The 27,480-nt window shown below is 43.3% G+C and overlaps 1 protein-coding gene across 5 annotated transcripts in view; it reads left to right on the forward strand.

Annotated features, from left to right (window-relative positions):
* LPAR1 (lysophosphatidic acid receptor 1) overlaps positions 1 to 25,678 on the forward strand; it is a 72,029-nt gene extending 46,351 nt beyond the window's left edge. For all 5 annotated transcript variants that reach the window (XM_048932480.1, XM_048932481.1, XM_048932482.1 and 2 more), the window contains exon 4: positions 18,956 to 25,678. In XM_048932480.1, the coding sequence (XP_048788437.1) occupies positions 18,956 to 19,257 (302 nt within the window). In that variant the 3' untranslated portion in view covers positions 19,258 to 25,678. The remainder of the gene's footprint in view (positions 1 to 18,955) is intronic.
* Positions 25,679 to 27,480: the final 1,802 nt, after the last annotated feature.

Genomic DNA, 27,480 nt, shown 5'->3' on the forward strand with positions numbered 1-27,480 from the left:
GCTCAGCCTAAAATAGAAAAAAGCCCTCTGTCTGTAACCGCAGGTTTTCAGAGAGATGCTGTTGGAAAATGCAGGTGCTTGCAGAAAAGCAGGTGGTCATGCCTGCTGCATCATGGCTGGGGCCATGACGTGCTGGTGGTGAGCACAATTTTGGCCTGGGTCTGGGCATTTACTTGTCCCTCCTCCTTCTCCCCACTCCCCATGGCTGCTCTGTCAGAAATCCTGAACTCACTGTGAGCTTGGCTTCCCTCAGAATTCACTCTCTTGTTTATTTTAATTGCTGGCACGGGGAGAAAGGTCAAAAAGCATGATCGATGCAAGGTTGGAGGAAAACCTGGAAAGCAGATAAAAGGACTCTGAGCTGGTATGGATGGGCTTTAGAAGTAATGACATCACTTGTTAAGTCTGATGCATCTCTTTTCCACTCTGAAGGGCTGTCGGTGGTGGGAGGCTGTGCTCAGTAATGAAATGCTCAAACTCAGAGGCCTTCCATAAGTGGGTACTTCGTGTCCAGAGGGCATCTGCTGTAGTTTGCTGTAGCAGTAACCTGTGGATGCTGGTGCTGAAAGCTTAGGGGGTTATTTGGGACAACCAAACCAACAGAACCAGACTTCCAGTAACTCAGTGAGGGAATTGAAGAGGAGCATGCCTGTTGGTCTTTGTTGTGTTGGACTAAGGGATGTCTGCCTGGGTCTTTCTGCTTCAATAAATGACTTTGTATCTTAGTATACATTTGCAAATATAACTGAGCAAGGACTGTTAAGTTTTTTGAAATATCTCCTTTTGTGAAAGAGGAAGTGTTCCCTGAAGGAGAGGGAGAGAATTTCATTGTTACAAGCAAGAGAAGCTGCCAAGCTGACGCATTTATCTCCTTTTCATGGAAATTGTTTCCTATGACCCTGGACTCAGTGCCTCCCTTGTTCACCTAAAAGCAGTTCTGGGAGCTGTTTCCTATTTTCTGATACTGCTATAGCAACAGGAAGAAGTCTTTCTTACATATGGTATTGATAAATCTCTTCTCCCCTTGTTTGAAGTTGCCTCTATATGCCCACTTTCTGCTTTTCCAGAAGTATGAGGAGTAACAAAGACTTGAATTTTTCCCAGCAGAAGCTGTGAGTATGGAGAGCAAAAAAGCTGTGTAAATCTATTGTGTATTTGTAGAACAGTTGCTACACTCTTTTGTTAAACAAACTAAAAATGAAATTGCAGTCCATAAAAGGAAAGGGAAGGATACTTAAAAAAATAAAAAAGGATGCAGAGTGATTCTAGATGTCTTGAGTTGCATGGGGTTGTTTTTTTTAAGTTGTTAACTGTTGTTAATCATCAGAACAAAGCTTTTTAATGACACATTTTCTACCATAGCTGCATCCAACTCCTTTTAGAGGAGGGGGCACTGCACCCCCTGCACACAGGATGTGATGCAGTTGTACCAGCACTGGGGACTCACTGTCACCTGCCAATCGCTGCACATGTATCAGTCAACTCCAGGAGCTGTGCAAAAGAGCATCTGCATAGTTACTGGAGAACCATTTCATTTCAGTCAAAGTGAGCAGTTGAAGAACAGCCTGGGTTTTGATTTCTCTCTTCAGCTGGCAGCAGGATGAGAAACAAAGAGGGACTGATAACATTACTACAAAGCCAATATTGTTGTGCTTATTAATCATCAGCTGCAAGGTCTGTGTTTGACACAGGTGGGTTACATTTAAAAATTTGCTAGCATACCCATTTATTTGGATGGGTACTTTAAGCAGTGAGATATTGACCTCCAGATTACAAACTTTTATTGGGGAAATATATTTCTTCAAGTATGTAATAAGGAACCACCACCTTAAGTGATGTAGAAGGCAGCCCTTTCTCTCAGTTAACTGGGAAGAGGGCTACGAAGAGGGAGGGAGCCAAACCATGGTTTTTCTGCAAACAGAAAGGTGACTGCTCTGGAGGCAGTGAGTGATGTGCAAGAAAGCTGCACCAGTCTAAAAATCAATTCATAACCAGGATGCAAAGAACTTGACCAACACTACAGTACTGCCTAGCATAGGCAGCATGCCTTGCACTGCAAAGATACAGTATTCTTTTGCATGTTTATGTGGTTGTGGAGGTTTTAATAGAGTGTATTTTGTTGTCTGTGGTTTCTACCTTGGTTTCTCTTTTTGCAGCTCTTCTTGTGGCTGGTGATTGGAGTACAGGAGTTGTGTGTCTCTCCTGACTCTTCACTTAAGGTTTGAATGCTCTAAAAATGAGCATTTGGGACTGCTCTCTTGCAGGCACATTCCGTGTAAACCAGCTTTTGTCCCAGGAGATCCCCTGCCTTTGTTGTGTGTATACCCAAGCAACAAAAAAAATGTAAGGATTGCATAGAACAAAACCAAAAAGCATTAAGATTATTTTTTCCCTTTTCATCTTTCAAAAAATACCATATTTTTATTTTCCAGTGGGTGGTTTCTGAAGCAGTAGCAATGTAGAGGGATATTTGGTTCTCCAATTTCTGAATCAAAAAGGTTCTTTCTGTTTTGTACCGATCTTATCCAGCCTCCCCTACGCAGCAGCTCTTGTTTGCATCTCACTGCACACAAAAGGAACTGCTGTATTGCTTGTAGTTGTTATCTAAACTATCTTTTAAGCTTTCTGAACTCACATTAACCATTTGTAACTTGGATACTTTGCCCTTCTCACTCTTGGAGGAGCAGAAGAGAGCATTTGAGGAGACTGCAAGCTACTCTTCAACCTTAGGGCAGGAGGTGAGTGTGGTACGTGGTGTTCTGGCTGAGATGTTCAGCTGTTGCAGCTTCCATGCAAGAACAAGCAATTACTTCTTTTCAACCTGTGAAGAAGTTAGGTCACAGTGTGCATTTTGGGTAGTTCAGTGTTACGCTTTCATGTGTGTTCCTACAGCTTCACTGGAAGCATACTATTTGACAGCTAAGTCTATTTATAGTGAGTGTTTATATGCAATTTAAAATAGTGAAAGGCTTGCTTGGTCAGTACTCTTCTGCTGCAGCCCTTGAGCACATGCCATCATAAAGCCTCAGTATCCATTTGATAACTGCACTGACTGCAAATTAAACTTCTAAGTGCCCCTTCTTGGCAGGTGTGAGTGCTAGTGTGAAGGAGGTTTGCATTGGGACAGGTGTAAAACCTCAGCCAAGGAAACCACTTTTGAAAGAATGTCATCAGCTTGGCTTCCAGAAACCAGCTGCAATGCAGGCTGAGAATAAATTGGTGTTTCTTACAATGCATGGCATAGTTTCTAGGAGCTGTGTGATATCTTTATGAACATTTATGCATCTATTTCAACAAAGCTTTCTTTTGTAGTTTGGAACAGTGGAATGTATTCAGTGTTCCTTAAAGAACTGATGATTTTTTAGTTACTATTTGAATATAAGTATCTGTTACGTAGTGTAGCAGAGCAGGGATTGTAGTGAGCTGGCCTTTCACCTGTCCAGAACAGAGCCACAGGCGCTGTTCTGACTTGGAACCACTTCCCATCAACAGCAGCGCTTGTTGCAGCTCATCATTCACCATATTGTCATTTTGTGTTTTGAAAAGGTGAAAATGAGGGGAATGTGTATTAGCTGATAGGCTATGTATAATATGCCTTATATCGGTCATGTGGGTTAAAACAGTCCTCACTACGGATAATCAGCATTAACCTTTGGCTGTTCAGCCAAAGATGCATGAAGAGAGTTGCCACTGAATATCATAGAATGACTTGGGTTGAAAAGAACCTGAAAGCCCACCCAGCTCCAACTCAAATCCATATCCATACCCTAATATCCCTCCTGGCAGGGCTGCTCTCAGTGAGTTCTTCTCCCAGTCTCTGCACATATCTGGAATTGCCCCCAGCCACATGCCAAATCTTGCACATGGCCTTGTTGAACCTCAGTAGGTTCCTGAGGGCCCAATCCTCAAGACTGTTGAAGTCCCTCTGAATGGATCCCTTGTACTGGTCTTGAAGAACAGAAAAATTCAGCTTCTTTCCATGGGGAGTGAGGACAAACCAGTGAAGCCAGATAATTAGCTGGAAGTAATTAACTTTGCGTTTCTAGCTGAGGAGAACACTTGGCCTTGTGGTGTGTGCACACATCAGATGCTGCCATATGCTGTTCATGGAGAGCAAAAGGCTTCCAGATACACTGCGCTGCTCCACCACACCGGCATGTTAGCTCTGGATTAAGCCATGTGCACACAAGAAATGAGGCTTTTTAAGCACATTACAGAGCATACTTTAGTGATGGGTGCTGTTCCCCATGAGGTTTTCCTTTTTCATGTTTTCAAGGGGAATTCTTCGTTTCTTGTGTTTTACACTGCCACTGGCATTCTACCTCATGTTTTATTCAATGTGTATTAAAAACAGATTCATTTAAACAATGAGTGGATCTGAACAAACTGTTCAGGAGCAAGCGCTGAGGATTTAACCTCTTACATTTCTTTCACGGATACGGATCTTAATTTCACAAGCCAAATGTGGGTTTATCTCTCCATCTGTAGGGGAGCACCACCTGGGTGGGAGGACCACCTTGCCTGCCCATCTGAATAGGTGAGTGGTAGCTCAAAACATCTGTCTTCAGATATATTGCCTGTGGACCGTAGGTACTTGGGGTCCATCACAGCTAGTTTCTACCCTCTGCTTGCAGTTCTCTCCCTGGTGAACACATTGCCTTCAGTTTCTGTACAGCAGATCAGATCTTGCAAGATGTCAGTTGTGAGATGTCTCCTTTGCATATTTCATTGCTGAGTGGAAATTTCAAAATTAACTGAAAGGATAATAGAAAGTGTTGTATTTGCCAAAAGTTTTGTTGGAGGAGCTCTGATATCTTCACGCTGCTATTACTTGCTAATAGGAAAGAGGAATGTCTGCTGGATATAGCAATTTTGTTGAGTATCTCTTCTACAGAAACCATAGCAAACAGGAAGTAAATGTGAGAAGAAGGCTTCTGATGCTTAGGTTTTTTGTTACTAAGAAAGCAGTCCTATTTTATGATGTGTGGAGAAGGCAGTAATATTGCCTACAAAGCTGAACATACTTGATGTTGCATGTGCTTTGTAAATCTGTGATAATAAGAGATGTGCATCAACATCTTGAATCCATCTCCACTACCTCCATGACATGGACTGACCATTTAAAAAAAATAAATAAAAGAAAGAAAGAAAAAAAGTCTGCATACTTAGAAGTATATTTTCGTTGTTTAAAGACGTCTATCTTCAGTGCTCCAGGAAAAAGAAAAAAAATGCAAAGTGCTAAGAAATGTCAGGCACGTTGCCAGCACTTTAAAGAGCTGTTAGAAGAGGGTTTTTAGGGTTAGAGATAGGTTCAGAAACTTCCTGAACCAGCACAAGAGATACCAGTGACAGAAACATCCGAAAATGTTTAATCATTTCATAGCCCCCATGAGGGTTGAATCGTTCTGCAGTGGAGGTGGAGGGGGCTCACATTTAGGTTACTTCCATCACTGGGACTGAAGGGCATGTGCATGGATTGGACATGGTGCTCAGTGCCGTGGAGGTCACTTTAAATATAAATGCTCCCAGTCAAAGTTAGCTAAGAGTTGTAGCAGGAATGATTTGGTCAGCAAGTTTGTGCTTCTGAATATTCAGCACAGGAAGGAGACAGCTCATGGTGAGAAGGCAGCCAGGGCCAGGGCCACCGGGAGCCTCCCGTCATGTCCGCAAGGCTGACCGGAGCTGCAGCAGGGCACCCCTGCTCACCCCTCTCCTGTGTTGACGTTCTGCAGATGCTCCTTAGTACTTCTTTTTATTGTGACACATTTTGAAAGAAAATGAGGTCAGCTCTGATTGGCTTCCTTTTGCATGTTATTAAATGGTTCAAGATTTTTCTTCTTATCTGGAGAAGAAAAAAAGCTGTTTGTTTCACATAGAACACCAGAAGTACTTCTTGGATGCAGTTACTTTGCTGAGTAGAAAGGTTTTGCAGGCAGTTTGCTTACAGTGTACCAATCCATTTCCTTTTTTTCTTTTTTTTCCCATAAAATTCCTGAGCAGAGAGCCTTGAAGGTCTCCCATTTAACCCATGCTGCCTCCCATATGCTTTAGATGCACAACTATCTGCTATAAAGAACTGTAGAAATTTTACAAACTCATAGTCACTGTGGCCATCCCAAAGCAATCAGATGTAAGCGCTATCACAGGTTGCCCAGAAAGGTGGTGGATGCCCCATCCCTGCAGACACTTGTGGTCAGGCTGGATCCAACTCTGAGCACCCTGTAGGTGTCCCTGTTCATAGCAGAGGAGCTAGACTAGATGGCCTTAAAGTGTCCCTCCCAACTCAAGCTGTTCTATGACTCTATGAGTCAGAACATGAGCAATGCTGAATCAAAACCTTTGAATGATCCTGCAGGCACTATTTCAGGTTTGGGCTGTAGGAGAAACACTTAGTGCTGATACTCTGGTATTTCAATAAAATGTAATTCCTGTGTGCCTGAGTACAATCTATTGGACACATGCTTGGCCATGCCAGCAAGCACTACCTGTTTGCTTTTTGCATACCAATCTTTTTCATATTCTTCTTTCAGTCTCAGAATTTCCAGGCATGGAGCAGATTTTTTCATGGGTATGTTCTGCTCCTGACGTCCAGTGATGTGGCATGCATGCTTACACATCTGGGATTAGTGTTCACTTCAAAAAAAGACAGTTACCTCTTCCTTCCTCACTGGGCAGATAGGGGTTGGATTTGAAGGACCTTTATCTGGACAAAAGTGGCTGGGTACCAGATCGACTGTGCCATGGAAAGTTCTGCAGCATTCTGACACAATATAGTTTCTTTTTCATGAGTAGGTGGGAATGAATGAAATGAAAGAGAAGACCTTGTGCTATTTTTTTTTCATCGTTTTATTTTTATCATGGCCAAAATCTGCAGTCTTTTATGGGGACACTGAAGCAAGCAGTTTGCCAGAGGTTAGTGCAGTCACATCCCCAGAAACACATGGATTGAGCAACTTTCAGTTGGCATGACAGTGTTCTTTTTTTGCGGTTTCAAAAGCTATTTATACAGAAATTTTTAAGCCACAGTGACGCAGGATGTGGTGTTAACATAGTAGCTGAAAGGCAAGTGCTATTTTTGGATACTTCAAGGTGCCATGCTTTGCCTACCAGAGGTTAAACTGAGAGCAGGAGAGCACTGCTCCTGAAAAAGCAGTGAGGACACAAGAATGAGACCAGAGCTTTGAACTCACATCATCAGTAAGTGCACAAATGTGAGGAAAGTCAGAGTACTCATCACTGATCCAAGCCAGGAGGAGTATTAATGGCCCTCTTGGGGGACGAGGCTGGGACTGCCTCTTTCATTAGCAATTAGAGGTGTCTGATGTCTTCTGAATTCTTCCCTTGCTTTGATTTTTTGCCTGCCCCTGCTGACCTGACAACAGAATGCAGAGCTGTGCAAAGCATCTCTTCCATAGTGGCTGTATTCCCGTTATTAACAGAGAAATGGCTGGCTGAAGATGGACGCTCTTTTTTCAGTTTAAGACATGTTTTGGCAATGTCATTCTCAAAGCTGTGAGTTGAAATAAAGGCTGAATTTTATCAGGGCGGTGTTGTGTGTGAAGAAGAGTTTTAATTAATATCAATGAGGGCATGGACAAAGGAAGTTACAAAGAAGCTGCCTCTGGAATTCCGATATTTACCAGTAGCAGTGAAACATTTCCACTGTTTGCTGTATCTCCCATTTTAAGAATGGGAAATGCTGTCTTTTCTGCAGTAAAATTACAAGCCACAGGATAGCAGATATCCTTCTGATGGAAAAAAACTTACTGTACACTGGTGCAGTACTTCCTGCTTCTTGATAATACTTTCAATGAATCCTGAGACTGGTTTCATTGCAGGTGATAAAACACTAATCTTCCTTCTCCCTGATACCTAGGACATAAGTTACAGTATAACATGATCTTGTCCAGATAGCAAGCATTGGATGTTCAAAAGGAAACCAGAGGCATCCATGAGAGCCTCCCTTTAAATCATGTCTCAACTTCAGAGTAGAAATACAGGCCAAAAGCTGTGCTTTCTGCCCATGTTATCAGCCTCATCTGGACAGGTTTAAATGAGCACAGATAAAATTAAGTGCTGAAACCTGGAATCTGACCGTCTGATAAGCTGTCAGCATATAGTCACCTCAAGCAGAATTCAGGTAGTTAATCACTCGGTGGTTCCCTTGAGCAGAGCAATGCTCTTTCTCTCTGCTGTCCCACAGCTTTTCCCTCCATCTGTTTTATTGCTGCTATTTGTGGATGTGTCAGCTGCCGTCTGATAGCAGGGGCAGTGTCCTTTCAGCATGGACACTCTCCCTGTACTGCCTTGGTGGCAGGCTGTTTGGCTGTTGAGATTCTATGATTCTATGATGTGGTAGTATCCCAAGGTTGCTGCTGCTATCAGGCAGTGTCTAATTTTGTTAGCATTCACACTGGGAGCAGGGGGTCTGTTTTTGACTTAACAAATCCAAAAGACTTAATTTTCTAGGAGGGCTTACTCCAGAATCTCTGGAGTCTTCTTAACCACTCCATTGTCCACATCACCCTGGAGCTGTGCCCTTACTTTTGCATGGCTGTCATGGTGGATTATGCTTCTAAACACTGTGCTTTGAGTAACTGGACTTAGCACAATTGCCTCAAGGGACATTTGCCACACCTTAACCAGCCAGCTGTCATCGGATCTGTTCAGTATGGCTCTATGGAAAGACAGCACGCACGGATTTTTGGCAGTGGATTATATAATGCTGTCATTTCAAGTGTTTCTGCCCTTTTGTAGCACTTTGTCCTATTCACAGTCTGGTACTAGCCTGGGAGAAGCAGTTTTTATTCCTATTAAGGAAACAGACAGAAGTTCATATGTCTCTTCTAATATAACTGGTTTCATCTTATGTAAGATCAAAGCAGGCCTTTGCACATTAAGTTGCATCCACCCATGCTTCATTTGGAAACTTGTGTTGCAACTGGAGCCCATCCAATCATAATACCAGAAGTGCTTAATGTCCTTAACAACAAAAGAAAATACAATTAAACAATCTCTTCTACCAATGTTGTTTGAAATCTACCAATCGAAGTGTATTGTCTAAGTGTAGCATTGTGACCATCGCTGGGAGAATACCAGAATGCAGTGAGCTAATGATTTCCAAAAGAAAAGTGGGGGATGCGTGTCTGTTTGTTTGTTTTCAACATCATTGTGAAATATTTTTCTGTGCTTAAAACTGCAGGTACAGGAGCAAAGTAACACTCCTGCTAAATATACCTTGCAGGCAAAGGCAGAACAGATCCCAGCCTGTGAGCTGTCTGCATGTGCCAGCTGTCCTACCTGAGGTGGCCTCTGGCCATCAGCCTTCTCACTTGCCTTGCCATCATTCATGGCAGGTATGGGGCTTTTGGCATCTTCCACGGAGATATGGACGAACATGAGGTGTATTTTCCACACCTGGTGTGGAAGAGCTTTGGGCTGCTTGTTGATCACCTCTGCTTCAGGGTGCCTGGTGCCAGAGCTTAGATTGTGAATAGAGTAGCTGCTTTCTGTTGAGAAACCCTTATCAGGTCCCCATTTAAGGGACCTGAAAGCCCCACCCAGGTCCTCTTGCCTTTGAGACCCATCTGGTGAATTCACCATCCCCAGTCTGGTGAATCATGTAATGACCATAAACAACCCATCAAGTCATGACCTCGTGCCACTAAAGAGAAGGCAGAATTAGAGCTAGGTGGTGTAAGTAGGACAACTGATGTGGGCTGAAAGGTGGTTTCTTGTTCGTAATTTTCTCCACAGCTCTGCTGTCTGCTTTTCTTTGTCCTGTGTCACCATTCCCAAGGGGCACCAGAGCTATTTGCACTGGGAGCCTGCTATCAGCAGGACTTCTCTGCTCCTGTTCCTACCAAGCTACTGCCACTGGCTTGGGACTGCATGAGCATTTCTGTCTCTAATAAAGCATTAAGTCTCTTGTAGAACACTGGAAGTTGAAAAAGACATTCAAGTTTCCTCTGTGTGTCAGGTTTTTGGCAACAGTGAAACTCCACAGGGACTACTGTTTGTCTTTACACAGAGATAAATATTCAAATTGTTTTGGCAACAGCCAGGCCTTTATTCAGAGATTAGCTTCACATATCTTTATGAATTTAAAAATCAGTTGGGATCCTGACCATTGACACTTAATGACTTCCTGTTTTTGTCTAAAATGCATTTTTTATGGCTAAGTGGCTTAGTTTTGTCTTTTGTGAGTGAAAAAAAAGAGGACTGTCTCTCTTCTGTAGTCATTAGATCAGTGACAATATCCATGTTTTCTTAACAGCCTTTTGATTTGAGGGATCCAAATGGATATGGATAAGCTGCCTTACAATCAGACTTCTATTTTCAGAAAGCATCTTGAATATGCTTTCTTTGGAAAATGTCCTTTAAAACAAAAACATGCATTTGAAATGAAGGGATACTCAAACAACTTTGGTTTGCACCCATCATTTGAAAAACAGCCTTAGTCTCCTCCATTTGCATTAGATTTCTCCTTCAGAAATGTCAACCCAAGACTGTTTCCATGTGGCCAGATCAGCTGGCCAGAGATGAACAAACTCAATTCACAGCAGGCAAAGAATGACACTGTGTAAGTGCTAACCTGGGATGGAGTACAGTGAGTACCCACCAAGTGAACCAGCGCTTTCTGACAGCTTGTTGCTGCCCACGTCTATTTTTCTCTTCAGCTTGTTTTGCTTTGATGTTGGTCATCCTCAGGTTTTTCTGCCTGTTGTCATTTCGGACTTCAAAAGTTTCAGACACTGGCAAGGCTGACAAGGGCCCAGAGACTCACACGGTATGTAAAACATCCGCAGCTGATACTAGGCTCTGTGGAAAGGCCATCCAGAGTCCAAGTGGGAAGCCTGTTGTTTCTTAGTCCTGATCGTAGAAACCTGCTCGGTGTTATCTCTGCTTATGAACCAAGTTGGTTCTGCTGTGAGCACCATGCTATGCAGGCTGGCAGAAGGAGGAAGACTGAAAAATGTCAGCCACCCAAAAAATAGAAAAAGGTAATGATGGTAGGGACCATAGATACAACCACACCAGCCACTGGTGTTTTCTCTGTGCACAATTCCATGCTTCAAGGCAGTTAAGGATACTAGTGAGGGTGTTACATAGCATTTACTGTCGGCTTTTCATGAGTCTCTGTGTTGAGTCAGATGTATCTTCAGTGTACATTCAGTTGTGCAACAAATGTGGATGCAGAACAGTACCTGGTTTAAAAGTAGAGAGTTGAAGATTTCACAGAAGAATTTGTAAGGCAAAGTATTTAAATGATGAATTGTATTAGGTGGTGTGGTGATGTGAGCTTTGAAAGAGAACAGGGGAAGCAAAAAATAGCAGAAGAGTTTGTACGCCAAGAAGATTATCAATTGTGGTCAAAATTGTGTGTGAGTTTAGGGAGAGTTTTTCATTTTATTTACTTTTTCTAAAAAGAAGGAAGCCTTGTCACTGGAAAACAGAGCTCAGGGAGACTTCATCACAGTACTCCAGTATTTAAAGGGCAGCTATAAAGATAACAAAGGCTCTCTCTTCACAAGGAGCCACATGGAGAAGGCAAAGGTGTAAGATGGAACAGGAGAGGTTTGTCATGATACACAAAAGGTTTTTTTTACAGTGAGATCAGTCAATCACCAAAACAGCCACCAAGGGGACATTGCCTGGTCCTCATCACTGAAGGCTTTCAAGGTGCAACTGGACAGGGTGCTAGATAATTTCTGAGGGCTCCTTTTTGAAAGGTTGAACCTGATGGTCTTTTGAGGTCCATTCCTGTTTGGGCTGTTCTGTTGCTCTGTGATCCTGCGATGAGAATGAAAGTGCTGAGCAGTCACAGATGAAACACTAGAGAGTAAGACCAAGAATGAGATGGTGCTGCTATATACTGGAACTTTACTTTTTGTTGGCACATGCTTGGTGCTCTCAGCCCAGCCAGAGCAAAGGCAAAGACCCAAGGAAACTCTCATGTGAAGTTGTTACTCTGTCTAAGAAGCGTAAGTGTTTCACGAAGCAAGCTTCCAGGTTCCTCTGAAAGGGGATGATTTGTTGACAAACATAGCCATGCCTTAAACACTGAATAAATTCTGTCACAGGAGTTCAAAGCTGAAGCAGACTTGTACTGTACTCCTCCTGGGAAGGAGAGGTGAGATTTGGAGCAGGACGTGGCTCCTGTGTTCCTCTGCAGTGCAGCCATTAATTTGTGCAAAGCCTGACCAAACACAGCAGCTCAGTATCCCAAAGCAGGAATCAGAAGGAGATTGGACTGTGAGTGTGCATCTGTCTGTGCGGAGGTAGGAAATCAGGGATGGATTCAGTGCCAGGAGAAACAGTTTATTATTTTAAAATTCCTTTGTCAGCCATGCATGCAGTGGATTGAAAAATTTGGCAAACCTGTCAATTTTCCATATGAAATTCAGATACTGGAAAAAACGTTGGAGATTTGCTCCCTGTCCATAGGGATGTCAGAATTTTGTCTGCAAATTCAGTTATGCAGCTCATGGAAGACTAGAACAGGGAGCCCCAGGGATGGAGCAAGCACAGCATTGGGAAAGACAGGATTCTCCCATATGCCTCTTAGCTGAGAATTTTCTCCCAGTTGCCTGAGTTTTCCTGCTCCAAATCCTCTTACAGGAAGTACATGCAAGATGCTTTTCCACAAAGATGCAGATTTTAATTAGCTTTCCTTTGTTTTCATTTCTCATTTTACACAACCGGCAGTATTCCCCCTGCCCCTCACACACCGTCTGGTGTGAAACCCAAAGTTTCCACTGCATCAGAGTTTCTTAGCCAGGAAAACCAAGCAATGTTTTGCACTCAATCAGGAACACGGATTACATTCTTCATCCAGGGGAACTCCGTAAATACAGACACCTTAAATAAACAAAGGGTTTGGCCAGTACACATTTCGATAAGACATTTCTTGCTGACAGACTGCATGCTGCTGCCCGTCCTGCATGGGGTATTTTGCAACGATGTTCTTTCAGTGCCATCTTGACAGGGACCTGTGGAGTCAGTGGATGCAAGGACGTGACTCTCATATCTTAAGTTACACAGATTTGTATGAATTTAGCATAGGATTATTTTACTTTTGTTAATCCAGTCCATGTGTGGTAGCCACATTTTATATTTTCACATAAGAATTCCATGGGTGGAAGTAACCCTTACCCAGTGCTGTTTCCAGCAACAACTACAAATAATGGCAACAAGTATGTTTTCATTCACCAAGAACTATAAGCTATATTGTAGTAATATTGTGGCAAGACAAGGACAATGATGTCAGACTCAAACTAGAAAAATGACGCCTACACTCTGTATGCTTGCAGCATGATAAATGGTCTTTGCAGGTCCTTTGCATTTACAATAATTCAGCATTCATTTTGCATTTAATTCCGTAATATTTCTATCTAGAGGGAAACAATGCAGAGCTATAAATAAGCTCTGTTTCACACAGTACTTATCATGCCGTGCACACGAGGGTATGCAATGTGATAAGGAGGTTTATTGATACAGCTTACAGATGGGGAGGGCACGAAGAAGTGCAGTTGTACTGCAGCTGATGAGGGAGCAGCTGTCCCTGCTGAGGGTGTGATTGTGTGGGGATGTGGAAAATGCCAGGCATTTCTGAAGCCCTTGATGGCTGAAGCTTTGTCAAGCAGAGGGCTCTCTGCTTCTGTTTGCTTTTAGTCAGCAAGGCAGCTGCAACGCCAGCTTTCCTCTGCACCTTCACAGAGGTGGCAGATGCTGCACAGCGGGCAGGCCACCACTTGCCTGCAGCTTGTTTTGGATGCAGCAATTTGTTTTTCTTTCACTGTGCTTTCCACACCTTCCAGCTTCCTCTCCCAGCCACCCGCCAGCCCAGTCTGTGCTGCTGGATTCAGCACGGCGAGACCCTGCTCCCTGTTGGTGACCAGCGGTGATGCTCAATGTCCTCCTGGTCCTGCTGGAAGAGGTGGTGTGGCTGCCCACGTGCACTATGAGACCAGGGTTTGGAGAGCTCAGCCTCCCTTCTCGCTCCCAAAGATGGGCCCTTTCTGTATTTCTTTACCTCTCTCCATGTGAGAAAGCAGCAAAGCCTGGGTGCACACCCACAGGGGTGAAGGAGGGCTCACAGGAGAGATGCACAGTGGTTAGGATGAAGAACAGGAGTGTTTGAAAATAGGGACATAGTGGTGAGGGCAAGAGCTTGAGGATGGCCTCCCTCTCCTTCCTTCCATCTCTGTCTGCTCATTGCTTTCTGCTTGAAATGGGCTTTTCCTTCTCTGTGAGAAGCAGCAGGTGCTCGATGGGCAGAGCAGTGGCTGCCAGGCTGTGAGCAGAGTGGTGTGACTTTTCAGGAGCAGAGGCACTCGTTTTATTTAGCTGTTGTGAGCAAGAGGAAAATGAATGTTCATGGAACAAACACTGTCTTATGCCATCCAAGGTGAAAAGACAGAAAAAAAACCAACAGTGCTGCTTAGGAAATGCTTCATCTGCTGATGTGTGAAGTTGCAGGAGCAGCTACCCTGCCTTGTGTCTGGGAGTTGGCCACGTGAGGGCCCTTGCTCTCAGGGCTGGTTTGTGCCTTTGACCCACTGCTACCGTGGGGGATATTGCTGTGGGGCACGTGGCCTTGCAAGGAGCATGGGGCCTGGAGCTGGGACAAGGTTGGTTTTGATCTACCCCTCGGCTCACTGAAAAACAAAGAGAAGTTACTTAAGACAAGCTGGCAGTGTTTCTCCTTGCTCTTCAGCATCTTTACCACGATGTCCTGTCCTCCCTCCGGTTATGTTAGCTTCTCAGGAGAGGGACTTGTACTTGCTTTGTTTCTTAACAAGTTTTTGCAAAGTTGGGCACCCATGTAAGACAGTCTGCCCTGTAGGAAAACATATCATCCTGAATGGTCTGTTCTTGGCCATAAGCTAAACCAGGAGGCATGGCTGGCTGCTGTAACACAGAGGTGATATTGAGGTGCCTTGAGGTAATATTTCTGTGTTTTCGGATGTTGTTTTTATCATACCCTTTTCTCCTGCTTTATCTTGTGATGTCTGAAGCTTGTTGTGTTGGTCCTGCAAACCTTCCTGAGAGGACCAAGGACCTAGTGTTTAGTGACAGGTTTAGCAGTGTTTATTGTCATGTAGGTTGTTTCCTTTACACTGATGTTTTGTTGGAGTTTCTTTTACCTTTTTCAAGTCACTCTTTTTGTATGATTTATCATTCTTGGTTTCATGTCTATTGAACACAATAGCTTTATGCTCTTACAGTCACACTGTGATGTGTTGCCACACTTACACAGGAGTTTCCAAGCTTGCATCTACTATAGAAATACAATCTAGACAGCTGCACCTGAAAGGGGTTCAGGGCAGACCTGATGTAATTTCACTGTGGTCACTGGAAAGCTTTCAGTGGGCTTCTGCCACAGCACAGCAAGTGGCACAAAACTGCGCATAGGGAGCAGGATTTTCAGCTCTGAGTGTGATGTACCACATAGCAAGTTCTATAGGATGAGATTTGTTTCTTGACTGCTTTATTCTGTCTCATATTCTGCTGTAAAATGTGCTTCCCAGTTTATAGCAAGACTTTTCCTCTCATCTCTTTAAATCTTTTTTAAAGATGCTGTGCCACTTCTTCTAGTTTCCTCAAGCCTTCCCACTTCTTAGGTAGCCGTTCTTCCCTTAGCCTGACAGTCACCAATTCATCAGGTCCATCTTCCCAGGCCCCAGGGCTGAGCTCAGCCATGTACCACGGACTGACCAGGCATCAGTGCTCCTCTGCCCCGTCTGCACTTCATTTGTGCATATTGGGCTCTCCTACTACTGTCTAGTGCAGGATGCTGACATATCCACAGAGATGGTCAGATTTGATTCTTTGAATGCAGGAGATCTGCTCTGTATGTCATTGTAGTGTGGGTTTCACTGCATCTGTGCCATGTAGAGAAGGACCTGCAAGTTGCTTGAGCTGTCAGCAATGCTCCTGAGCAGAAGAATACATCACACTTTGAATTACGATGAAAACTTTCAGTATATGGACAGCTGGAAGCTTTCAGAACTCATTGTCTTATTGAACATGATATTTTTAGGTCTTCATTGTTTGTGAAATCAGTGCACAGCTGATTTCAGAAAAGGAAAGAATTTAACCTCACTTTTAGCTTATAGCATTTTGCTTTGATAAGTACTCCAAGTAAGAGGTTGAAAAAATAAATGTCAGGCTTTTTCATTCCAGGGAAAGAATTCCACTTTTAACAGATGACCTAAATCTGAAGTAACTGGAGCCTGGCATTTTTACTTTCCTACTTCAAACATGCCCTCACCGTATGTGATACTAACCAGTATTTTCCAGGATATTGACAGTGAAATAACAAGAGAGAAAACCCAAGTCATTGTTTGTGTCACCATTTGCAAGCATTTCACTTAATAAGCCACAGGAGTCATTAGCGTGGTGGGAAGTTGTGCAAGGAAAATCGCAGGGGCTAAAGAAAAACAAAACCCACTAGACTGAGTGGGGCTGGCTTCAAGGGATTTGCTTCCCAGTACCAAATGAAGCATCTGCTCAGAAGTGTGGAACTTGCTGTGCCTGCCCAAAGGTCCGCCTTGGATGTTGTATGGAAGCTAGTTGGAAAGTCAGGGACTTACCTCTGAAGTATGAAGCCATGTATTTCTTCATAAACAGTGTACTTTATGAGACCTAGCCCAGACACTGTGGAGCTCAGGGGTTCATAGAACTCCACCTGAGACCAGAATTCCGTCAAAGGTGTCAGGATTTTCTCATGGCCAGTGACTCCCTACTTCTTTTTCTTGCTACTGCTTGAAAGTAGCAAGTATACTTGAAAAGTATACTTGAAAGAATAAAGAAAAAATCGGTAGCAATAAAAAAATGTTCTCTATATCATATTTAATTTCTCAACAAAACATTGGAAATAAAACAACAACTAAAAAAAGATCAATAAATTGTTGGAAAATTGGAAGCTTTCTGGTTGCAACTTTGAGCAGCCGTAGGAGAACTTTCCTGTCAGCTCCACTGTTGCCACATTGGGCTTTCTGCTGCAGGCCAGGTGAGAATGCTGTCATCATCCTTTGCCCTTGACTGGAGATCCCATGACCTGTAGTGTTTCCATCTCTAATGTTATTCTCTCGAGGCAGTGTATAATGGAGAAAATACATGCTCAAGCTGGAACAAAGTCCACCACTGCCTCACTGGCTAGGAGTGTGAGTACAACACACATCACTTCTGCAGTGAGTAGTTAAATTTGCAATATTTGCTCAGTTTCTGCAGAAACCAGCCCAGCAGAGCTGCTCCACAAGGGCAGCTTCTGAACCAATGTGGGTAATGTGTGCAAAAAGAGATGCCATTTTCTGCTCTTGGGGGAATAGATATGAGGAAGGAATAGAAGAATAAAGTCGTTGGCCCAGGCTTCAAGTACTCTTTTCTAGGATTGCTGGAATCTAAAAGACATGCAGACAAAAGCTGTGAAGCGGATTCACGTCTCTCATGCCACCTCAGCGTGGGAGAATTTCAGCCCTCTTCTGTAGATTTACTGGCAGCCCCTAACAAAGTCATTTGGCAAAAGAAGTCAGGGCTTTGTATCAGCAGCTGGCAGCTCGCCTCCAGATACTTTCCCTGTGTGAGCATTGTTGGCCAGCAAAACGATAGGCATTGAGGGGCACTGTGCCACCACTGTTTGCAAGCTCAGTTTAGAGTTGCTTTCTGGTGTGTTGAAAGCCTGTCTGTGCTTCCTGGTTGGCATCCAGTGTCTGTAGCAGAGCACACTCTGAAAAGCTGTTTGGAAACCACTTTTCTGCTTGACCTAAGTGAGTCTGGTGCGTCCAAAGGGAAAGGTGTCACACTGCACCTTCTTGGTGGGCACAGCGAATCGATGGACTGAGATCGGCCATGACACCAACAGAGCACACTGCTGCCAAAAAGAAAGAGGTGGTGTGTTAGCACATACCACAGTGACACAGGAACCCACTGGGAACAGCACTGGCTGAGTAGTGTTGGGAAGCCCCCGTGGCAGCTCCTGCACTGAGCCCTGCACTGAGGCTGATGATAAAGCTTCATTTCCCACCTCCACCAAGCATGTCAGCCTGGAGAATCTCAGAAGCACCATCTTTGCTCTGACATGATCCTTGTGCAAGGACTTCCCCACAGTGTTTGTGTTCAAAACATCCTTAAGCTTGGAATATACACTGCCATTCACTCCTGGAAAAATTCAAATCATTCTGATTTCATTTCTGCATTGAACTCAGAAATGTTTGGGGCTTTGTCCCTGTCAGAGCTTTACAAAGTAGGGAAGGGAGGGGGAAGCATTTTAATCAGGGTAAGGCTCTTTGGCATTTACCCTATTGAAGCCTGAGGAGCCTCTGAATTTCTGCTGAATAGAGACCTAAGAAAAGAAGTAGATCTGTTGAAGGACGACATTTCAGTGCAAGAAGGATGTGTGCTTAGGACTTTCCATTACATAATGGGACTGATATGGATTAACATGACCCAGGCTTGCTTTTTTCTTGAGAATTGCTGCCTACACCACTTTTTTCTCTGTTACTGCTGCTTCAGGCACAGCACTCACAAAATGGTTTTCTTTGTTACTAGCTAGAGAAGTAAATTACAGCATTGTTTCTGCTGATCAACAGATTGATTAGTCAGAGGCCTCTAGCTAAAGAAAAAGATGTTCCTCATCATCAGTGTTAAATGCAAGTGTACTTGCAGAGAACAAATGAGAGTAGAGAAGCACCTTGCTTATGTAATGTGCTGCTCATAACTTTTTGTGGGTCTCTGAAGGGCAGCCATCTCATCAGGCCACTGAAGAATAGAAAATTAAATTTCACTGCTTCCATTTGGATGGCTGTAGAATCATGGAATGGCTGGGATTGGAAGGGACCTCAAATATCACCCAGTTCCAAGTCCCTGCAGCAGACAGGGCTGCCGACCGCCAAATCCTCAGAGTGTGTGACCGGTCCTGTTGTGTTTTGTCTGCTCTTTCTCTTTCTAGGTGCTTTCATAATCTGCTGGACCCCAGGACTAGTCTTGCTTCTCCTTGATGTGTGCTGCCCACAGTGCAACGTCTTGGCCTACGAGAAGTTCTTCCTTCTCCTGGCAGAGTTCAACTCCGCCATGAACCCCATCATCTACTCCTACCGGGACAAGGAGATGAGCGCGACCTTCAAGCAGATCCTCTGCTGCCAGCGCAGCGAGAGCGCCAACGGCCCCACCGAAGGCTCTGACCGCTCGGCCTCCTCGCTCAACCACACCATCCTGGCCGGCGTCCACAGCAACGACCACTCGGTGGTGTAAAGGCCCCGCCGGCCGCCCCACCGACGGAGCTGCCGCAGGGAGGTAACCCACTCACAAGATTTTCCCAAACACTAATGGACCTCAAGCGCTTCTTTTCCAGGGAGCCCGGTGCGGCGCTGTGCCGGCATCGCCATTCGGCGAGGCCTCTGCCTTCTGCTTGCGGAAGGTGGAAAAGCAGAGACCTTGCAGCAGAGCTGGCCCCTGGGGAGCCTCGCTGAGACTTCGTCAGCCCTTGCAGCGCCTTGGTGCCAATCTGAATAAACTGATTAATTAAGCTTATACCTGCTTCACTGCATTTACATGTAGCCACTTAGTCTTTTTAAAAAGGGAGTAAAGGGGATAAAAGTATGCCTTTCATTTAATAGACATGTAATATTTATCACCATCAGCATGCTTTTGATGAACATTTTCTGTGCAGGGAGTAAAACTGTGCTGTAGTCTTCGTATCCTTAGCCACACTGCCATAACTACAGTAAGAGCAAAAGTATTTTTTCTAATACAGGCAACGGGAAGATGATGGGAACTGACTCTCCTTACCTTCGTTACTGGTGTTAGAAAGCATGCATGTTCTGTGTGTATGCGCGTTGTTCTAATTATGGGGGGAAACAAGCGTTGTAAAGTCTGCAGGAAAGTAGAAAAGCGTAGACTGTATTCCAGTGTTTGTTTAGATTATGAAATAAACAGTACTCTAGTCACAAGGTATTTAATGTTCTTCTTTGAAGTGTGATATGAAATGTGTAACGTGTGAGGGGTCCCAAGTTTTTCAGGGTCAAGTTCTTAAGGCAGGACACATCTCTAGGACTACAGTCATGTTGGTAAGCCTGAAAAAAAAATGGATTTTTTTTTGCTGATTGAATGCTTTTCTTGCTTGTGATGAAAGGGAGTGAGATTTTTGACACGAGAAAAAGCACACTGTTTAAGAAGATACTTGTAATGGGAAACGAAACAACTTCTGTGTCTTGCACTGAGAAATGTTTATGGGGTATCTCTTAGTTTACTTACCTTGCATTTTAAAAGCAGTGGGCTATTAGAAACCAAGGTACAATTATACTTTGTAAAGTCAAAACCAAATATTTAGTAGCCTATTGCAAATGACTGAACTTTTCTATCTATAATAGCCACACTTGCACATTGTTATGAAAAGCTAAGCTAACGGATGTATTTTTTTTGTATGTGGATGTTTCAAAGAGAAATGCCACTAACATGAATGCCACTTCCCAAGAATCAAAGATGTTAGTCAAAATTCCTTGAAGAAATAAACTGAAGCAAAGATGGGACTTTGCAGATAAAGAACTTGGGACCCTTCCCTGAGAAATTATATTCTTCTGACAATGTAAAATATATCAACGGTAAATTCTTAGCACTGTTTTCCTTATAGAAATATGCCTCTATAGCAAAAAAAAAAAAAAAAAAAAAATCTTAAAAAAAAAAAAACTGAAAAAAAAAAAAATCTCAGAAAAATCTGAGGTGTATCAGTCAGTGTAATGTACTGGAATGTAACATAAGTCACAATATTCTCCCATGTGAGCAGGGAAGAAATGGAGAGGAGAGAATCAACCTACCACAAAGCAGAGTTTTTAGCATCTCTGTTTAGAATCATGGGGGGAAAAAATTGCTTCGAAAAATTTGACTCCACTGGATAAAGTGAGATCTTTGCCACTGCTTTCAGGTAAAACTGAAATTCACTTGTACGGTTGAGCCAAATTTTTAAGAGCAGTGTTGAAGGAGATGTGAGGAAAGGGGATAGAAGAAGCGCTGTCTGCCAGCTGACCGAGGTATCCTATGTGGCACTTCCTTTGGACAAAGCAGAGATCTTTTTCTGACTGTATAAAAGCAAGTGAATCTGAAGGTTGATTGTGTTTTATTCACATGACTCTACTGAGAAAGAGGAGAACAGGCAGAATTAACTTTTTCATTTAAAAGCATCTGCTTGGTAAGCCACTCATAAATGTTTCACGGTGCCTGCGTGATGGTCGGGCTAGTGCAGGTAAGCAGAAGAAAGGAGAGGGGAAGAATGTCTCCACAGAGAGAGGCATCTGAGAAACATATTTGTTTTATTTCAGGAGTGCTCCCTGGATCTAGAGATAGCACCCTTTCGTGTCCCTTCCTTCCACACAAAAGAGGAACATCACACACACTTTGTTCTGGGGGAGGTTTATATTTTCCCAGCGCCCTTTTAACTGCTCTTTGCATGTTCTTTTCAGGGTGAGCTGGGAGGGTGATGTTGAGAAATAGCAGTTTCATTCACCCCAGTTTTCTGTGCTGAAAGTGTGTGGTGATGTTGAAGAAGCAGCGGCTGAATAATGTAACCAGAAGCATGATTGTCTGCTGGGTCCCAAGGGCCCACATGAAGATGGATGCCTAGCAAGGGTTTTCTTTTCACATTACAATTGCAACAGATGGCAGATGCTGCCCAGGTACCTCGGTCAGACCTTCTCCAATGAGACACACTGTTATTCAAGAAGCTGGACCTGGCCTTTTTAATTCTTAACAGCAGATAAAATTCACTTGTGGGATAGATTTACCTGGGAGCACTGCTGGCAGGATGTGGCTTTTTCTTGTAGAAGGTGAAGTGCGATGCTTTAGATCAAAGGCAACAAGATGCAAAAGTTTCTTCTAGGATTCCACTACAGGGACTAACTGAGCATGTGGCTGCTGTTTAAAGATTTAATTAGTGCTTTGTTTTATTGACGTGATCTCTTCTCTTATATCCTTGAGAAATCTGATCTGTGGATTGAGTGTTTCTTTGCAAGCTAATGAAATTAAAGCTGCTGTGAGCAAAGAAAATAAAATCAAGAGCTTGGACTAGAAGGATTTTTGCTCTCTTCTTTAGAGTGGCTCCCATCCCACTTGGTTTTGTCTCGGTTTTTTGGTTTTTTTTAATTTTTCCATTCAGGTTTTGCCATCTTCATCATGCAGATGTACAGTTCACTTTCTGTTATGTGAGAACATGGTGCAAAGTACTTAGTGGGAAAAAAAATGTTCCACTTATTTTTCTTATCTCCAATCCTGCAAAGGGCTTTAGGAGACTTCTTAAAATACCAACAGTCCTCCCAAGTCATTAAAATTCTTCTGTTGCTGGCTGCCTCTGGTCCAAGTAAATCCTCTTGAAGTTCAAACGTAAAAGTGTTTGTTTCAGCAGTTTTAGCAGTAGGAGTTGTGTATTAACAGCAAAATGGCTGATGAAGTCACTTGCAGGTCAGTGAAAATGTCTTTTTGCTATCTCGTTCATTGAGTAGCAGCACAAGTCTGGAAAGTAATAGAGAAGATTGCCCTTGATTGAGGAATTTTTAAGTAAGATTTTAATTCCTTGTTGCTATCACAGTCTGGGTGACAGACTGGTTATGGAGCTATTAGTCACAGCATTTAGGTGAAAAGTTGAGAGCATTCTGTGGCTGCCACAATGAATTTCTTGTCACCCTTTTATTGTTCCACATTCTCTGGGATATGTTGGTAGCTTCAGTCTGGCTGCTGATTGGGATGCTGAAAGCTGGGCACCTAACTGACATGAGGAGGAAATGTAGACCATTAAAGAGATTCTTCAGGGCTTCCTAAAACCGAGCTCACCTGTCCATAATGCACCAGTAGCTGGTTTATTTAAATAGTTGCCCCAGGGTCAGCTCTTTAACTCTGTCCTCCCTGCATGTGAATGCTGCTGTGCCATTCACTGCCACAAAAGCTGCCAGCAAAAGCTTGCCCTGGTTCAGCAGACATGCAGTAAGTGTTCATGATGCAAATTAAGTCTGGGTGATTTGTGTGTCAGAGACAGAAGAATGTATTTTTATGACTGATATCTTAGTTTTGCTTCGTCTCCCAAGTAATTTGTCAGTGTCAGCATAGGTTTCTCCCTATATATCATGTATATCTCAGGTAGCTCCAAGGAGTTTATCTTTTGGGCTGTACGTACAGCCACATCCAGCCCAGGTCACAGGAGCAGTCTGCTATCGAAAGCTCAAAGCAGCCCTGCCTTAGGAAGCAGGTTATACAGCTGCTTCTGACCTTCCCATTGTCTCAGAAGTATGCTAGCAGATCCCAGGCTTAACTACTATAAACCAGCTGGAGTTTCTCTCTGCAATGCTATCACCACCAGCCCTGTACATCCTCACTGCAGTAATTGCCTATGTACTAGAACCATGCTGTTTTTGAAATAAACACATTCTTCCCCAATGGAAAAGAGGACACCATCAACTGGAGAGACTTTGATACAAACACTCCAACTCTGTCTTTTACTTATGGTGAACCAGGTTGATGCCAAAGTTGAGCAGCAGGGCCATTTCTCCAGGGCACGGCCTCCACGCTATCACGCTGTGTTGAGGTGTGACCTCGTCCTGTGGTACCTCTTGGTCTTTTAGGTCCCTCAGATGGATTAGGGTTCACAGAGATCAGCCTGAAATAACAGTTCATTTTTCTGCATTTTGGAGAAATCACACATCCATACAAATACGGACTTCTTTTTTGGTCAGTTACATGGCTTGCCTGCATAACAATTTGCAAGTGCTGTACTTAACATTACTAAATCAGAATGAAAGCTGACAGATTAGAAAAGCCTCTGGCACAAGCATTCTTCAGCAAAGTTTTACCTATTATCTCCCCTGAAATCCTTGTAGGTAACTTGAGAAGTGTGGAAAACATAGGTAGACAGTCAGGTGAGAATTGGGTGACTGGCAGGGCTCAAAGGGTTGTGATCAGCAGCACAGAGTCTAGTTGGAGGCCTGTAGCTAGCACTGTTTCTTTCGGGTATGTACTGGGTCTGGTCTTGTTGTTTAGCAGGGGGTTGGACTGGGTGATATACATGGGTCCCTTCCAAACCCTATGATTCTGTGGTTCTGGAGGCTTGCTAACTCAGTAGGTACATAGTCTTTACTATACTTTATGTTAGTCTTTACTAACAAAATATTTAAAAGACAGTTGCCGCTTGTGTTAGACATGACTAGTACTAACGTGTGACCCCTTTGCTTTGTTCCAAACCTGCAAGTGAAAGAGACAGTAGGCTCTTCCACAGAGGAGTCACGAGACCATGGAGAGCTTTGTATGCCCTCACAGTCACCATACTAGCCTCTCCATCTCTCTTTCTCACCAGTTCTTGCAGACAGCAGTCTATGCAGTGCACTGATTAAACTGCACAGAGGGTCTTTGCAATTGCAGTTTCTATGCTGCTGTCTCCTGTAGTAAAAGGAAATTGAACACACTGATAAGCTGCCAGCATTTTAAGAAGAACCTCCATGAAATGTTCCCTTTTGCCTGTGATAAACTTCTGATAACCAGAAGTGTATGTGAGAGACTCAGGAATCTGCCCATTTGTTTTACTGTTTAAACAAAACCATGTTTATAATTTGCAAGTACAGAGAGAGCCAATGAGATTTGGCAAACAATTTTGCTGTTAAGTGCACTTACTGTAAATGTTTAGAGGTTGTATCTAGTACAATAAGTATTTAACATGTAATATGGAGCATGCAAGAAATGCCCTTCATTGGGAGAGCTGGTATTTTTGGGTGTGGAGGGGAATTCTTCAAGTAGTGTGTCTGTGCAGAGGTACGAGCTTCCCTGTCCCAGGCACAAGGACAAAATGCAGGGACAATGAAGGGCAGGTTGTTTCATCACATCACAATCATTTCCACTCCTGGTTCCAACCTGCCCACCCTTCTCTTTTCTATGTCCAGACTTGTACCTCTTAACCCCAGGCCTCTTCATGATACTCGGAAAAGTCATCTCACAAAGAGACAAGTCTGCTGCCTCTTCTCTCTGTTCCCTCTTATTTTCCTTTCTCCCTCTCTTCTTTTTGTTTATTTCTCCCTTCCCCCTTGCCTTCCTTTCCTTTTTCTTTTTCTGTGCATGGACATGTTTCTCCCAGAATACATCCACAGTTTTAATTTAACCATAGGTCGGTTAGACTGGATTGGGGCTAGAGAGCTTAAACATGGAAATAAATATGTTCATGCACAGATTTGCAAAGTCACATGAAAATAAGAAGTTTTAACTGCAGTGCTAGTAGAACATACCTGGTTTATAGCTATTTTTGTGCTAATTCCCACTTCATTAACATTTTAAAGGAAAGAGGTCTCAGGTAAAGGGCTGATTGACCCCTTGCCTTGTTAGAGAAGCTGATCACTTGCATAACAAGCAAAACAAAGTGCCTGCTTCAGCAAAATAACAGCAAATAAAGTTGACATTCCTAAGTACTAATCAATAGGGAAGGGGTATTATTAGTATCTTAAAAAAAAACATGAAAAGGGAAACGTCCCATTTTTTTCCTCTCCCAAAACTTAATTGGTGATCCATGAGTAATGAGTGCCCTGGTGATGGGCTTTAAATGGCATGGCATATGTAATGTAAAGCAGCCCCATGGGCTTGACTGCTGGATGTAATGATCAGGAAGCCAAAATACACAACTGCTAAATAAATCACACTTTGTGAAAATGGACTGCAATGCCTCCCGGATTTTTTGTTTTAAGACCTGGATCATGATTCGTTGGCAAAGTTAGATTGCTTATATGGTGATCTGTTAACATTAAACACACAACATATGCAGCAACACAGGATGGGGCTGCAGTGTGCAGCATGCCAAATATGAACATTCAGAACCATCCTTGGGGTGACAATGCCCAGAGCCCATAGGTGGTAACCCACTCACCTGGTACCATCCCCAGCGTGATACACAGCAACATCTAGGCCCATCAGGACTTTCAAACTATAATGCTGTTCTTCTGGGAGAAAAAATGAGGTGTGACATCCCCATGGTACTGGTGTGGAATAATGTCCTTTTCCACCAATATGCTCCTTGGGCAGGGACTCCAGCCTTGGCTGTTGCAGGCTGCCCAGTGATCACTGACATTGTTTACCTGGGATGACAGAGCCACATGTGGTTGGGAACCTTGGAACTGACAAATTGAAGTAAGGATGCCTCTTCCCCTGGAGACAGCTGCAGTGCTGGCCCTAGTTTTCAGGAGAAGCATAGGAAAGTACCTTGATAGAGACAGCCTTTTTAGGGAAAACTCTTTACTATCTCATTCCAGGTCTAAAAGTATTTTTATTTTCTTCCCTAACCAGTATGTAAGGAAAAAACAGCTCACTAGTTCCAGTAGGAGCTGCTGCCAATGGGACTTCTCCACTTTGACCTGAAGACTTCCTCTGCATAGCAGTGTGGCCTTCATATGTGTGTGGATTTGGGAAAGCCTATTGCAGGATCACCAAGCCCACCAGAGTTCGAGAAGCACTTGGACAGTGCTCTCAGACATAGGGTTTGAATTTTGGATGGTCCTATGTGGAGCCAAGTGTTAGACCCAATGATCATTTGCTCAGAGAAGCTGTAGATGCCTCATCCATGGAGGCATTCAAGGCCAGGCTGGAAAGGACTCTGGGAAGCCTGATCTGGTGGGAGGCAACCAGCTGACAAAAGGGGTTGGGACAGGGTGGGCCTTCAGGTCCCTTCTAACCTAAGCTATTTGGTGGCTCTATGATTCTATTATTATTGTTCATCCTTTCCATCTGGGAATATTCAATGATTCTATGACTTCCTCTTTCTTACTGCCCTTCTGAAGAGCTCTTCGAGCACTTCATTAGTGTTCATTTCCTCTGAGCCTTCTCCAGGTGCTTGCCACCATTGGTACAACTTCCTTGTAATTCCCCATGGACGAATAGGGAAAAAAGCACAGCACATGGAGAATGCAGAAGTGAAGAATTTCCAAGAGAAAGGAACAGCATGGGAGAGAACCCCTACCTTTACTGCAGGATTTTGTTTGTCACTGTTTAAAAGGCTTTCTGGCAAGTTCAGAAAAGGTTTTCTGTTTGTCCTTTTTTTTTTTTTTTTTTTAAATTTCATTTCTTAGAATGAATAATGCTCTTTTTATTGCATGACTTTTTAATTTTTTCTTTCCTTTTTTTTTTGCCTGATAGAAGACTTTGTTGTTTTAGGTGTATTTCATTTATTAAGAGCTAAAAAAGCCAACTGAAACAAGGATAAGCCTTCCCATTTCCCACCCACACTCAAGGCAAATTTAAACTGTTACTATATAAATGATGTTTTACCACTAAAAGATTGAAAGATGTTTCAAGGACTGACATTGGTTATATTTGTTTCTGTTTTCTGTTTTTCCAAGTCTCACAATATCTGGATATTTTAATGCTTGTTCTGCCACAGATTTTGAAGTTCATACATTCTTCTTGTCCTCAAGTGTCTCTTTGCAATCCTGCTTTTTCAAAATATGTAAACACTCCTTAGTTGAA

The sequence above is a fragment of the Lagopus muta genome, chromosome Z, assembly GCF_023343835.1.
Source record: "Lagopus muta isolate bLagMut1 chromosome Z, bLagMut1 primary, whole genome shotgun sequence".
NCBI classification, from domain to species: Eukaryota; Metazoa; Chordata; class Aves; order Galliformes; family Phasianidae; genus Lagopus; species Lagopus muta.